Here is a 16419-nt window from a genome sequence, read left to right on the forward strand (position 1 = left end):
TGCGTAACTGAGTTTTATACTTCATAGTTTATAAGTTTTAAGTGGCAGTTTCAGAAAAAGTGAGAATTTGCAAAATCGGTGTGTATATATATATATATATATAAATTGAAATAATTGTCAAAGATAAAACAATACACTAGATTAAAAAACAGTTAAAGGCAGACACGAGTCTGGATAAAGTTGTTAATATAACTGAAATTGAGTCCGAGAATCCTACTCAATAGGGAACCTTAACTAAAAAAGGAAAAATCAATGATAAGTAAGGCTGGTTCTTCACCTCCAGAGTTCCAACCAAGTGAGACTATTAAAGAAACCACAGTAGTACTGTGTCAGCACCGTGTGGGATTTTCACATCACTGCTTAGGTTGACTCACTGAGTACTGCAAGTTGAAATATCATTGCTTTTGATTAGCAACACTATAAGATGTGAGCTTTGGATAACGAGAAAACAACAAAACTATACTGCAGATTAAAATTTGTTAGCATAACAACAACACATTTTTTAGATTAATTATTCTGTATATTTATTAGTGACATCACATCAGCGGTTGATTTCCTCCCTGTATCAACTCATAAAACTATATAATATTAATTCCATTGATGATTCATTAATGGCATTACTTAGAAATGGAAGAAAATCTCAGTAACTACTCACCATGGGAATGATTTCTTATATATAAGAATATAGAGAAACCAGCTACAATTTCACATATGGCTACAGTGGATTTTCTTCTAACCAACTACTTTCTTTCTTTAAAGTCCCATCAATCAAAATTTCCAGTGCAATAAGACGAATAATGAGAACACATCTTACTCTTCTCAAAATTATTCCAAATTAACTGTAAGACATGGTTCCATGGAATGCTAACTCTCCTACTGACAGTTTTTGAGGCTTTTGTGTTTTATAACATCACTAAAATTAAACACGTTTCTGAGGATTTAACTTGACATATTTCATAAATATTTGTCAAAACAATTATTGTCAACTACAATGCAATTATCCATATTCAATTTGATGACTCAACTGGAAAATTACTTTTTTCCTAATAAAATTTTTCCAAATGACAATAGTCAATCAGTGTTGATTAGCTCTTCTGTGTGTACTAATTAATTACACTGGGTAAATTGAGGTCTGTGCTAATAACCTCAGGAAAAAAAAAATCTGTATACATGACTCTGTGTCTTAAGTGAAGAGAAATCTGCTGTTTGCCTGTTTTTCCTGTTCTTTCTCTTCCTAATTTCTCCCAGAAGAATGTTCAGTAATACAAAATAAACAATAAAACTCAACTACTCGTGGCTGAGTATAGATAAAAAGATAAGAGTTCTTTAGAACCTTGTTCTTAGGTCAAGAGTAAAAGAAAACACAGAAAGACTTTTATTGTTGACAACTAACTGTGAGGGCCTCCTGCTAGCTCACCCTCAAGGCAGAAGGGGTTGAGACTATACACCTAATGGTGAGAAATAGCAACATATTCATGGTGAGACAGTTTCTTCACCCAGAAGCTAATTTAAATCCTAATGTTAACTCTAAGCTCTAGGGCAGGGCATTCTGGGGGACAATCTCTCAAGGGGTCAAGAGCTCTCTATTTTCTGGCTTTTCTGTGGTGATAACTCTTTTTCTCCAAGCCTAATGGAAACCCTGGGGCAGAGAAGAAATAAAGAATAAGAAGAATGTTAGGGGAACCTCACTGCAAAGCTGCCACCAGAAGACCAGTAAGGTAAGACACCACTCTTGGTTGTGCAATACATAATTACAAAGGAGACAGTGGTGGTTCAGCTCCTGTGCAAAGAAAGAAGGCCAAATGTTACATGCCAGGCCATCCTGAATAACTAAATGGATGAGCTCAAAACAGCTTTTGCTGATCTATACTTTTGTATGAGCAGATCACCACCTGTCAGCCAGCCTTTGCGAGAAGTCATAACTTTGAACCTCAATGAAACACTATGCTATGTGTACAGAGAAGGACCATTAAACTGCTGAAGCTTCTAGAAGACTGAGAAGCCCATGGGCCATCATCTATGATGGAGGGCAAAACTGTTTTGTATTGCTGCAGACTACTAGTGGCACAATTACAGTTAGAGGATGGAAGTTTCAGGGATGGAGATTTCAGTTCATTGTGGGGACAAATTTCCTAATAGAACTGTGTAAGGATGAATGGATTGTCTTAGGAAATAATCCTGCAAGGAACTTCAGAGAGTAGGTCCTATCTCCCTCATAATGTAAGAAACTATAATATCCTTAACAAACTGTCATCGGATTTGTGCTGAAGTGTTACACTTGGGGCTCCACTATGATCATATGATGTAATGAACAAAATATAGTCAGAGAAAGTACAGAAGTCTAGGACCAAGAAGATGCTAGACATGTCTACTAAATCAAGCTACATGCAACTGAGAATAGTATTTTACATCTCTGTCCTTTTCTCCACATGCCTGGTAATTTGTAGATAAGAAAAAAACAAACAGTGGTAAGGGAAAGTTTCACTGAAGTAATTTATTCTTATCTCTTGTAGGGAACAAAATGTGTGAAAAGAATGGGCACATTCACTGACCCAGCGACTGAAAAAATCACAACAATCTGGAACTGCTTCTTAGAGAAGAAAAAGGAAAACACAACAACAACAACAACAAAACCCCAAAACACCACACCAGAATATAGAAGTATGGTCAGTTTCTCTTGGTGAGAAACGGGTTGGACTAGCTTATTTTGAAATGTTAGACGTTACCTGCTTTCCAGTGGTACATTACTGCCAAGGACCCAGCTGTCCTGCAGCTGGACGGACTCGGGTGTGGTTTGCAGCTCGGCGGGCAAAGCAGCCGGCGGGGCCGGACTCTGGTTCCTTCTATTGGTCAGGGAGTTTCTGTTGAGAGAAGTGATGGACGGATGATGCTGTGCAGAGTGCTGCTTATGGGAAGGCGGCAAGGGCTGCAGGGTTGACTGGCCTTGATTGTTTGCAGGTTGCTCTGAAAAACAAAAGAAAGAGAACTCATTATATACATGTACATATATGCACACTACCAATTTCTTGGGGATCCACTGCAGATGAATTAGAATTAAAAACTGCATATAAATCCATAACCTAATAAATTTGCATATTATTCTATTAAGCGGGTGTTCAGTGACATTCTCTAAGAGCAAGTTTACCCTTGATACACGAAGTTCTAATTAATATACAACAGATGGCAAAATTGCTTTTGGTTTTAATTTGTTTCAGATTTTTTTTCATCTGGTTTTATTAACACCTACAGAAAACAGCATCTGACAGCACCCCTAATGTGCCTTTAGATTTCAGCTTTTTTTTTTAACAAACCAACCCTGAAATTAAATGGGTAATTTCAGTAGAACACAAAGGTTTTCGCGATGCATATAATCCCTATAATTATTTAATGGAGTTTTTTTAAGCTTTATTTAACTGCAATAAATTATTACAAGCTAGTTGCTAAACAGCAGTAGACTACTCTAGTTTAGTGCATTTCAAATAAGGCAGATCTGCACTATGATCTACTAATAGATGCTAAGTATTCTTTAGCAGAAGGTCACTCTGTGAAGCAGATGTTGTTTCATGGGTACTTAACAGACTGAATCACATCTGATTACAACGTCAGAAGACTCATATACTTAATGACCATCACATCCATTAGAACACACACAGAACAGATTTTCCAATTTCACAGTATGCAGCGTAACTACAATCTGAAGTAAGTCATAGGTGACCAGATAGGCTCATGCCACTATGTCAGTGATACAAATATTTTTGTTTTAAACCAGAATCATAAAGAGTCTGGCAACTTCAAAACATAAACACTATGCTGTGTTGTAACTGCTAGAAAATGCCGTATAGCTAATAAGTCATAAGTTAACATTCAAAAATTAACGTAACATCCGAGACCTACTTTTCCATCTCATTACCTAGCTTTGGACACGCTAGAATTTACGAAGACTACATTTTACCAAACAGATAGATGACTCTTTAATTTAATGCTAAACTGATTATGGTTCCACACACATGACATGTCAATTTTGGGCTAAATGCAGTTCAAAATGCAGTATAATTTTAAAGTGATGTATTAAATCATGCTATTAATAATAACGCACATATTAAAAAAGAATAGGAAACACAAGGACTAGCTTCCATCTATGATGTGAACTCCAGCAGTGATTGTTAAGCCAAATAGCACAGTTTAACATTGTAATTCAGGTTACATGAAATGAATACATAATATGTAATTGTTTTAATGTATATTATCAAACCTCTTTACAGGGTACAATGATAAAAATAACTCCTCTCATAGCATATAACATCAGTAATATTACATGTTTCTAATGATCCCTAATATTCCATATCATATGATTTAACAATGAATAATTTCACATGCTTGTAATGAGAGATAGAGATAACACCTAAATATATGAAACTATCGCTACTTCCTTGCAGTTTCTGATATGGGGGAACTTCAAGAATAGAGTTTCCCCCATATCAGAAACTGTGGGAATCCTTCTTGGCTTATTGCTTTGGTGTTCATGAAAAATTATGATTGTATAAATCTCAGACTGAAATCAGCTTTTGAGGGAATGGCACATAGAGTTGTCATTGTGTTAGAAAAAGAAAAACTAACAGCTTAAAATTCATGAAAGATTTATTATTCAGGTTTCATATAATTAATTAGAGTTGTCTTCCTTGGCATCAGTGTATATGACTAGAACCCCTACGGATACCTTTAAGGTACATTTCAAGAAGCTGCTGATGGCATAACCGAACAAGCTATAGTTATGAGGGCCTGACTGGGTTGGTGTCAATGGAATAGAAACAGAGAGAACAGGGAGAAGTGTTTCCAAGGAAAAAGTAACAAGACTTTGCCTAAAAAGCAGAGTGGTATGGGTCAGATGACTCCATGGTGCCATGAAAGAATGATATTTTTTATATATATATTATATAGAAGAAATTGTATTAGCTATTATACTATGTAAAGAGCAGAATATTAAAAGTTATAATGACAAATTTAAGTCCTGATTCTGTCAGACATCATGATTTTTTTCACCTCAGTTTTTTCACCTGTAATGTGAGAAATACTACTGTCCCATCCACGTCTTAGTGCAATTGTAAGAATTCAATGAAATGCACCCACTTATTCATTTATTCATCATGCACTTAGCCATTCATCCCAAATACATTTTCTAGACTTGATGTTCCAGGAATCTGCTAAGTCAGTCACAGATGAAAGCACTGTGTAAATGGTAAAATAAAGCGTTATGGAGAAGAACACTGTTACTGAAAGAGAAATGATTTTAAGATCCATTATCATTATGTTTCAATATGTTGAATTTAGAATTCTTATTCCTAAATAAAAACATAACCATTGGGAAAAACTTCCATTAAGGTTTCAAGAATAACCAGCCGCAGTTTTCCCTAGGTACACGTCTTCATTTTGTGAGTGTCTGCTGAGAACTTACAGTGCAGAAGACACGACACAAGGATCTATGCTCTTGCCAATGGTCTGCCCAGGCCAGCACAGCAGTGTGCTGTGTTTAATGGAACCTCTTGAGTTGACAACACAATCAGGAGGCCTACCAATAAAACAAATCCAGCTGATGAAAGCTGGGTTCCATCTAAAATTTGGTGGAACAGAATACATGCAAAGTCTGAATCATATACGGTGGATGGCCGGAACATTTTTTAAAATTAATTAATTAATTAATTTATTTATTTACTTACTGAGACAGGGTCTCGCTCTGTTGCCCAGGCTGGAGTGCGGTGGCACAATCACAGCTCACTACAGCCTTGACCTCCCAGGCTCAAGAAGATCTTCCCACCTCAGCCTCCCGAGTAGCTGGGACCACAGGCATGAGCCACCTCAATGGCTAATTTTTAAATTTTTTGTAGAGACGAGGTCTCACAACTTGAACTCCTGAGCTCAAGTGATCCTCCCGCCTTGGCCTCCAAAGGTGCTGGGATTAGAGGCATGAGCCACAGTGCCTGGCCTGGCCAGACATTTAAATTCTGCAGCAGACCACAAACAGGAGCAAAATCTGAAGATTCAGTTAGGGTCAATGCTAGCTCTACAGATTTGGGCTTACAAAACGTAAGAAGCATCTGGAGTACGTCTTTATCATACCAATTTACTCAAGATAGAATAAGTATATAAAGTGTAACAAGAAAAAGTTTAACACTACCAAAAATAAAAATAGAATACAAGAAAAATAAAAGTGTGAACGATAAGATAAAGTGGACAAAATATCTACTGTATAGTACTATCCATTTTTAAAGAGGGACACAAATCTGGCTTTAAATAATCTACTTGACAACACAAAGAGGGAAATATAATAAGCTGCATGATTTAGAGTATTTTTAAGATCAAAAAGTTTGCTTATGAAAAACACTACTATTTTTCATTTTATTTCTGTTACAGAAAACAGAACAGTTCTTTTTAAGTTTTTTTTTTTTTTTCCTTTGAGACAAGTTCTTGCTCTGTTCTCTGGGCTGGAGTGCAGTGGTAGGACTACAGCTCCCTGCCGCCTCGACCTCCCATGCTCAAGTGATCCTCCTGCCTCAGCCTCCCAAGCAGCTGGAACTACAGGCATGTGCCACCACGCTTGGCTAATTTTTTAAAATATGATTTTGGAGAGATGGGGTTTCCCTATGTTGCCCAGGCCTGTCTTGAACTCCTGGGCTCAAGCGATCCTCTTGCGGAGGCCTCCCAAAGTACTGAGACTACAGGTGTGAGGATCTGTACCTGGTTCTTTTTAAGTCTTCACATAAAGAACAACTGAATATCCAGGGAAATTTTTGTGGCCAAGGTTCAAAATGGACACTAGGAAAAAGGACAGGGTCTAGACTTGGAGACTATAAAAGTGTTTGAGAATCTAAGACAGCTAGGCAGATCCACACAAGAAAAACCAGAACAGCCACTGCAGCCTTTCACTTTAGACAAATTCACTGATACATACATTAAAAAAAAAAAAAAGTTCTGGATATAACGACTTTGAGTGAGTTATAGACGGGACAGTCAGACCTCACACAGTCACCAGGTTTAATGCTCCTGCAACATACCTCTGAACATGCTGATTTACTCCTAGAAAACTCCAAATGGCTTTCTAGTGCCTACCAAACTTACAATGAACTCTAAAGGTGAATATTCTATTTGGTCACGGATATCCCAAAATACATTTTTGCAAGCTCTCCCTCGTGTGTCCTCTTCGCATATTCCTTGCTCTAGCCACGCATGGAGTAAGCAGCCACTCCATGCCTTACACCTTTCCGCTCAGGCCGTGTTGCTTCTCTCTGGAAAGACATTTTCCTCCATCTTTCTATCTCCAAATCCAAATTACTTCAAGATCTAAAAAAGGTGATGCCACCTCTGTTTTCTCCAGGTAAAAATCAGTGATCTCTCCTTGGAGACGCCTTATTGTATCTGTCCCTTTTTCATGGCTCTATTCGCGTTCCCCTCTGTGCTAGAGTTAAGGTTGTAGGGCTCATGTCCCCTGCTCAGCTCCCTACGGGCAGGACTCACATGTGATTCACCTTTGAGCTCTATGGACCGCACAAGGGCAGACACTCAATAAATACTTGTTGAATGAATGACTATTTGTGAAGAATTCAATGAGAGAGAGTGAAGGTAGTAAAAGGCTGAGCTTGTCCATACTGCCTTTAACTATAAGGTAATTTGCAAACAAATATGTTGTATTTCCCCAACTTAACTCTTAGATCCTGAAAGGCAAGGACTGTAACTCAAAGTTATTTGGATTTTCTGGTACTTTCACTAAGCACGTATTTCATGGACTCCCAAAAGTCCTTGAAGTATTGATGACATTGATGCTGACTGATTGATGACATTGATATAATGGCACCTTGACAGGTCATCTCATTCAAGCAAGGAACCATGCCACTCACCCCAAAGACTGGATTTTAGGAATCTTTCTTTGAAAATGTTCTGATATTTAAAATCTACCTTTTAAGACATGCGAATAATATAAAGATCATATAAAGTATATAATATATAAAATGTAAGATATAAAATATAAAAAGATTATAATAAATTATATTTTACCAAACACAATGGTTTTAGAAAAGCTGTCAATTATTTTTTTCAAAATATTCCTCTGTATCTTTTTGAAAATTAAATTCTTGATACCATGGTCATGAGAAATTATGCATCACACCCCAACAGTGTCTTTATTAAATTCACTCTTTCCTTCCACCTGCCTTTCTTTATCGAGATCCCACTGCTCACATAACTTCAACGAAAGCCTAACAGCTGCAAGTTTTTATTCAATATGTTGAATGAAATTAATATCAGATGTTTTTTAAAACTCACATTAATCACAGAGATTAGACAGTAAAGACTGCGGTCACTCTGCTCCTCCCTTAGCTCTTCGACAGCACCATTTAAGGCAGTCTGTTCCCATGTTAGACCTGCTAGCATGGGTTAAGAACTTGAATCCTGGTGTATACAGAATAAAGTATGTTGACTATTACACCAGGAAAACGCTAGGAGCTATTGGATAGAGGGTAGATTACCGTGTAAGCAGCTTACCAGCCCCCAATTCCAGGCAAATGTAAGGCCTATTCATGGAGCTCTGCATGGAGAAGAAGAGAAACTGCTAGTGACTTTCCCCGATAGCAACTCTGTTATTATGAATCAGCATGGTGAGAGGCGCCATTGAGACACACGACAATGAATACGGGATATTTACTTTCCAAGGGATATTTTCTTGAACAAATTACTTAATCTCTCTGAGCCTCATTTATCTGATAGTGCTTGTTTAAAGGATCTAAAAACACACAGTGCCTAACATAAAAAGTAAGTGCCAAGAACAGGGAAGAGGCTGGGTGCAGTGGCTCACACTTGTAATCCCAACACTTTGGGAGGCCGAGGTGGGCAGATCACGAGGTCAGGAGTTCGAGACCAGCCTGGCCAACATGGTGAAACTCCGCCTCTACTGAATACAAAAATTAGCTGGGCTTGGTGGCACGCGCACCTGTAATCCCAGCCACTCGGGAGGCTGAGGCAGGAGAACTGCATGAACTCAGGGGGCGGAGGTTGCAGTGAGCTGAGAACACGTCTGGGCAACAGAGCAAGAATCCATCTTGGGAAAACACACACACACACAAAACAAACAAACAAACAAAAAACAGGGAAGAAATAAAGGGCAGAACATCATGAGGAAAAACAAAGTAACGGAAGAGCCTTGTCAGCAACTAATAGTACCATCACCAGAAGTGAGAACACACAAGCAAATACGCCTGGAGAGGAAATGTGTTTGCTTTATATATTTATTTATTTAGAGACAGGTCTTGCTGTGTTGCCCAGGCTGAAGTGCAGTGGTGCAATCAGAGCTCACCATAGCTTCAGACTCCTGGGCTCCAGTGGTCCTCCCATCTCAGCTTCCTGAGTAGCTGGGACAGGTGTGTGCCATGAGGCCCAGCTAATTTTTAATTTTTTTGTAGAGACAAAAAAGTGTTTAACAGGTAGAAAAATTACAACCAGAAATGTGATAGGGCCAGGCTCATGCCTGTAATCCTATCACTTGGGGAGCCTGATGCAGGAAGATTGTGTGAGGCCAGACCAGACTGAGCAACATAGAAAGACCCTGCCTCAAAAAAAAAAAAAAAAAAAAAAAAAAAAAGAAATGCAAAAAGGAAATGTCATAAGAATTAAAAAAACTAACCTCTTGCCAGTTCCCACACAGGAAGGAATGTGATCTCATAGTCAAGAATCGGCCTAGTCACCTTTGCCTAGCTAGTATGGCCACAGGATCATGCCAAGAAGAAACAAAACAAAACAATGCGTATCTGGGCTTATTTGCTGGCTTCCTTTTTTTTTTTTTTTTTTTTTTTAGACTAAAAGCTACTGCTGGCAGCTCCTAAGCTGCTACCTGCAACTCAGCTCCAGCTCCTCCCTGGTTTACAGCCTTGGGCTGTGGTCTTCGGGGAGCAGAGTGGAAATGGACTTTCAGACAGGAAAACTGGGAAAGAAAATAGTACCTGCTGTGAGATAAAAATATCTGTGTGTGAGTGTACGTCTGCATCTGTATGTGTGTGCTGGGTTCATGTGGGAGGAAATAAAAGGTGAGTGTGAGATGAGAGGAAAGGAGGAGAGTAGGCTGGCACTCGCTTTCAGCAGGTGTGCACAGTTGGAAAGGTGTCACTGCAGTGACTCCAACTGCTCTGTCCCACCCACTTCCTTCACCCTGCTCTCCTTCCCCTTCTTCCCTGCATCTCCATGTGGCCTGGCTACACATGTCCCCAGGAAACAAATACCCTAATCTGGAAGGGAGATAGCTGAGGGCGGACAGCTGTGCTGCTTCAGAATAACAGCAGTTTGAGTAAAGTCATCATCAAAAGACAAATGGAGGCACGGAGGGATGGAGAAAGGAAGACGGAGGGACAGAAGAAGGAAGGACAAAGAGGGACAGGCAGAAACCGGGTGGAGGTGGAGGGAGACAGACAGAGAGAAACAGTTTTAATTTCACAAAACTGTGCGAGAATCTGAGAAGCACCGTTACACAAAACAGCTCCTGGGTATTCATTCATCAGCGTGTGGCTTCCCTACTCCTGAATAATAATGATAGCAAGTGGAATAAATGAAAACGCTCTGGTCTTAGCCCTCCAAGAATATACAATATGATATACATATTGTTTTATATAGCAAGGTCGTTGTCAGGTAATCTAGGTTACCACATTGCCTAAAATAGAAAGTACACTGGACTGTCAAAGAAAAAACGAGAATGTGAAGACTTAGATTCAGTCTTTGAGTATTTCTTCTAATGGTCAAAGAATGACCCTAAAGATACTAAACCAAATTCTGTCAGTTCCTTTTCAATTGTTGAACTTGACAAACATTTAAAAGGAGCCAAACATATTTATGGATGATCTGCAAAGGATGGGATTAAAGCCTTCATTTCTTTATCCTAAAATTCATTTTCACATCACTTCCTGGCTTTATCTTTACTTTCTCTTGTCTCAAACAAAACTTAAAGTCTTCTTCAAAATTGACCTCTTTCTTAAAAACAAATCATCAAAACAAATTGTATAAAACTTGTTTTTGTATATTTTACTATCATATATTTTTTTTTTTTTTTGGCAGAGTCTTGCTCTGTGGCCCAGGCTGGAGTGCAGTGGCACAATCTCAGCTCACTGCAACTGCCGCCTCCCAGGTTCAAGTGATTCTCCTGCCTCAGCCTCCCAAGTAATTGAGATTATAGGTGTGCACCATCACGCCCGGCTAATTTTTTATATTTTTAGTAGAGACAGGGTTTCACCATGTTGTCCTGATTGGTCTTGAACTCCTCAGCTCAGGTGATCCACCCGCCTCAGCCTCCCAAAGCACTGGGATTACAGGTGTGAGCCACCACGCCGGGCTCCATCATGTGAATTTTAACCACAGTGGCCAGAGCCTCAAGTGGATCTTCCAAGTGTACAAGGACAAAACAAGAGTTAGTTTCTGATTTCTTTTTTTTTTTTTTGAGACGGAGTCTCGCTCTGTCGCCCAGGCTGGAGTGCAGTGGCCGGATCTCAGCTCACTGCAAGCTCCGCCTCCCGGGTTCACGCCATTCTCCTGCCTCAGCCTCCTGAGCAGCTGGGACTACAGGTGCCCACCACCTTGCCCGGCTAGTTTTTTGTATTTTTTAGTAGAGACGGGGTTTCACCGTGTTAGCCAGGATGGTCTCGATCTCCTGACCTCGTGATCCGCCCGTCTCGGCCTCCCAAAGTGCTGGGATTACAGGCTTGAGCCACCGCGCCTGGCCAGTTTCTGATTTCGAAAATACCAACCTAACTCTTGGTGTACTTTAATCTCTTATTTCATTATCAACTCTGTGGCTTTCCAGAAATTGCTTCTTCTTGATTTTCTAAATTTAGGTAACTTTAGGTAACACTTCCCTGATCTGGTTACATTTCAGGAGCTACTAGAAAGGTGGTATTACAATCCATTCCTTTAAAAAATAAATCTGTTGCAGATGTAAAAAAAAAAAGGGTGGTATTATAAATTCAACATTTTTATGACACTGAAAACAGTCAATTACCATTAAAATGCCTCTTTTGTCTAGAAAATCTCACATACATTGCAGACATTTAGAGTCATTATTTCCCTCTGAAGGAAAAAAATTAGGTGGCAATAATTTTTCTTATAAATGGAGAAAATCTGAGTTAAGGAAACAGGTGCTTATGGTCACATCGCAAAGTCTGTGCAGCTCATCGGAAAAACAAAACCAGATATTCAGGGGTTTTCTTTTCCTTTCCTTTCCCACTCCAGCCCCTCAAATATTATATTAATAATATAACCACCTAAAATGGTATAATAAAAATTGGAAAAGAAAGACCTCATTTTACTCAGAAAATCACTTTCACATAAACCAGTTCCTGTAGTTCACTATTTTTTCTAGAATTCTCACACAAGCCCAGGGTTTGAAAGTGAGTTTTCCATTTAAATGCCTCCTTAAGCCCTTGGTTAAAATACAGTACTGGGTAAAAATTTTCACCACCGCAAATATCTGTCAGATAGTTGTCTGTAAATCAAATGAAATTTCAAAATGTGTTTTGAAAATCGTTAAGATGCAATATAAGTAAACACTATTGCTCCTAAGACTTTCATCATCAATTGATTATAAAACTATTTATAAAAAGACACTGAGTATGAAATACCTTGGTGATAAATAAGAGGGTACAAAAGAAAGACTTAAACTGCCTAGAAGGTATTACTTAAATGAACACAGATGAACTGATTCACTGTACTTACTGGGTTAGTGAGAATTTGGTTTAGTATCTTTAGGGTCATTCTTTGAGGATTAGAAGAAATAATCAAAGTTTGAATCTAAATCTTCACGTTCTCTCTCTTTTAGATCTACTGTACTTTCTATTTCAGACAATGCGGCAACCTAGACTACCTATCTCCAACTTCCTTGCTATATGAAACACCCAGAATTGTTGGGTTAAATATAATACCTTTTGAATGAATTCATTTAGCATATCTCTTGAGTGTTTACTATATGCCAGGCTCTGTTCTAGGCACTGAAGATATATATCCATGAACAAAAAGCCAACAATCTCAGCCTGCCTGTGGAACTTACACTTTGGGTCAATTAACTGAATTGGAAAGAAAGAATAAGCCAAAAGCAGAGGGAAGAGAAAAAATGTAGAGCGCAGGTAAGCTGGTACTGTAGCTTTCCTGAGGAGGTCTGCCAGTTTCTGTAACCTTTTTCTTTTTTCTTTTCTTTCTTTCTTTTTTTTTTTTTGAGACGGAGTCTCGCTCTGTCACCAGGCTGGAGTGCAGTGGCTCGATCTCAGCTCACTGCAGCCTCCACCTCCCAGGTTCAAGTGATTCTCCTGCCTCAGTCTCCTGGGTAGCTGGGAATACAATTGTGTGCCATCACACCCAGCTAAGTTTTGTATTTTTAGAGGTGGGGTTTCACCATGTTGGCCAGGATGGTCTTGATCTCTTCATCTTGTGATCCACTCGCCTTGGCCTCCCAGAGTGCTGGGATTACAGGCGTAAGCCATTGCGCCCGGCCCACCTTTTTCTTTCTTTCTTTCTTTTTTTTTTGAGATGGGGTCTGGCTCTATCTCTGGGCACATGCCACCAAACCTGGATAATTTTTGTATTGTTTGTAGACACGGGTTTTCACTATGTTGTCCAGGCTGGTTTAGAATTCCTGGGCTCAAGTGTTCCCCCCATCTCAGCCTCCGAAAGTGCTGGGATTACAGGCGTGAACCAACATGCCCAGCCCTCTGTAACCTTTTTAATGAACAAGGAGAAGACCAGATAAGTCTCAACTGTTGCTGAGACTCCTAGATAATGCCTGGACCCTTGAAGTGTTATGCCCTTATTCAAAGAGGAAATTTAAAAAATTTTCTCATTGCAAAGGGAACAATAAGAAATCTTGCTATGTTGTTTTAAACAACTTGTTTTTTCCTGATAGAGAGGAAAATTTTACCCACTAGCCTGGGCCTCCCTAGGATTGGAATAATAGATTGAAACTTAAACTATCATTATGGTTCTGGAACCCCAAGCCAAGAAATTAATATAAAAGTGGTCTTGGGTCAGCGATGCTTCTGCCTGAGGCACCCGGCAGAAGCAAATCAAACGTTTTTTGTTTTTGTTTTTATTGAGACAGAATCTCGCTCGGTTGCCAGGCTGGCATGCAGTGGCGTGATCTCGGCTCACTGCTACCTCCCTCTGCCTCCCAGGTTTAAGCAATTCTCTTGCCTCAGTCTCCCCAGTAGCTGTGATTACAGGTGTGCACCACCATGCCCAGTTAATTTCTTTGTATTTTTAGTAGAGATGGGGTTTCACCATGTTGGCCAGGCTGATCTCGAATTCCTGACCTCAAGTGATCTGCCCACTTCGGCCTCCCAAAGTGTTGGGATTACAGGCGTGAGCCACCACTCCTGGCCACAAACCGTTTTTAAAAGAATATACTCTCAAACTAAGTCACAAAGGATTTAAAAGAATATACTCTCAAATTAAGTCACAAAGGATTTCTACAGCCAAATCTTGCTTTCAATGAGTTCACAGGTCTAAAACTACAAATTTAAGAGGAAACAATCTACCTTCAACTACAGTCTACAGACAAAACAAAAAGCAGCAATTTATCTTCCCCAAACTTGAGGTAAGCATAATTGTCAGATAAAACTGTAAGTTTGTTTAGAATGATTAAAGACCAAAAAAAAAAAAAAATTAAAAACCTAAGAATTACACACTGTGAAAAAATAAAGAGGCCATTTTGACAAAAGTAGAATGTCTATAAACAGGAAAAATGCAGCCATTGAAATTAAAATCTCACTGGATTGTTTAAATGATATAGTAGACACAATTATAGAGAGTACCATTAAATTGGAAAACAGATCTGAGAAAATCATTCAGACAGTACCAGAAAGATAAAGAGTGCTTACATATAAAAGAGTACTTCAAAGAAAAAAAGACAATAAAAAAGCTCAATATACATCCAGCAGGAGTTCTAGAAGGCAAGTAGCTTTCTTTAGAGCTCCTGAAACAGCTTTCTCCAAAGTTCCTAATACCATGCTTATGATTGTGAAATTAAACAATATGTATTTATTCATGTCTTTCTCATTTAGTATGGTCTCTGCTATTCTCTTCTTGTTACTGGATAGTAGAATTTCTGGTTATCTTCTATTTAAAAAGCAACTTCTCTTGAGTGGCAGTAACTTCTCTTCAAAGATATCGTTCTGGCTTCAGTGGTTGCTGCTCCAAAGTGTGCAGTTAATCTAAATGTCAAGCACTCTGAACTATTTCAGTGGGTGAAAACAAGTGTACATGGCTATCTTTTGGTAGTTAAAGTAGTTTATCTTGTCAACCATAATGCCTCAGACACATTTTTGCTATGAAATTCTTAGTTTTGCATAATCATTTCTAACAGAAACATACATAAAACATATCTTTTATACATGCATAAAAAACTGGATAAAAATACCTTTAAAATGTCTCATTGTATGTTTCAGGATATTCTTCTACCCATTTTAAAATATTTTACCTGAGAGAGTAAGCAAAAAAGGAAGAAGCTGTCCCAATCTTGACAATAAAGAATTGACATAAATCAATCAACACTTTTCTCTCCCCTTATTACCTTATTATGAGGATTTGATTTTAGTGAAATTAAATTTTATTGACTTTAAATGGAGTATATGATATGATATAAATAAAACATATTTGTAATATAGATAAAGACAGGGTGGAAGGCAAATGAAGCTATATTATTGTGACAGGTGGCTTATAAAGAGTAAGGAAAGCAAATCACATAGTTCAAACAATGCAGAATTTGCTATGCTTTTCAGATAACATATCACAAACAAAATGTCTGGCATAGAAGAGTACCACAAAAGGAAACAGGAGACACAGGATTGAGCACTTACTCTAACTAAACCTAACTATATATATCAATTAACTTCTGAGGGGAGAGCAATGAAGTCTGAAGTTTTTCAATTTTAAAATTCCCTTTATTTTAGGTAATACATAATAAAATCTTAAAATGTATTATCTTACATTATGGGTATTTAAAATTTAAAGTAATTAAAAACCATATCATACCATCTTAAGTTATATACATAAAACATTTAAGGGATTGATAGTACAAAAATTGTACTTCAAATATTATGAAAACTTCACTGTATTAACTCATGTCATAAAATACCCTACCATATTATCTTATACTAAAGACATTAAAAATAATACCTTTATTTAAAAAATAAACTCATCCATATTATCTTGTATTGTAACTATTAACACCTTAAGGTACATATAGTGAAAAATCACTTCATATCCAATTTAAATTTATTTCAGATTTCAATGCAAAAAAGTTTTAAACAAACTGTAAAAATAACTATGTAAAAGACTAGGATGCATCTTTCAAGCTTAAAAGAAAACCAGGACAGGTGTAGTGGCCCATGTCTGTAATCCCAGAACTTT

The 16419-nt window shown here is 38.2% G+C and overlaps 1 protein-coding gene across 2 annotated transcripts in view; it reads right to left on the reverse strand.

Moving 5' to 3' along the window:
* Positions 1-16419, reverse strand: part of TENM3 (teneurin transmembrane protein 3) — a 470182-nt gene that overhangs the window by 192881 nt on the left and 260882 nt on the right. For both annotated transcript variants that reach the window (XM_023221030.1, XM_031935298.1), the window contains exon 3: positions 2727-2964. In XM_023221030.1, coding sequence (XP_023076798.1) covers positions 2727-2964 — 238 coding nt within the window. The remainder of the gene's footprint in view (positions 1-2726; positions 2965-16419) is intronic.

Source organism: Piliocolobus tephrosceles, chromosome 3 (assembly GCF_002776525.5).
Source record: "Piliocolobus tephrosceles isolate RC106 chromosome 3, ASM277652v3, whole genome shotgun sequence".
Classification (NCBI taxonomy): domain Eukaryota; kingdom Metazoa; phylum Chordata; class Mammalia; order Primates; family Cercopithecidae; genus Piliocolobus; species Piliocolobus tephrosceles.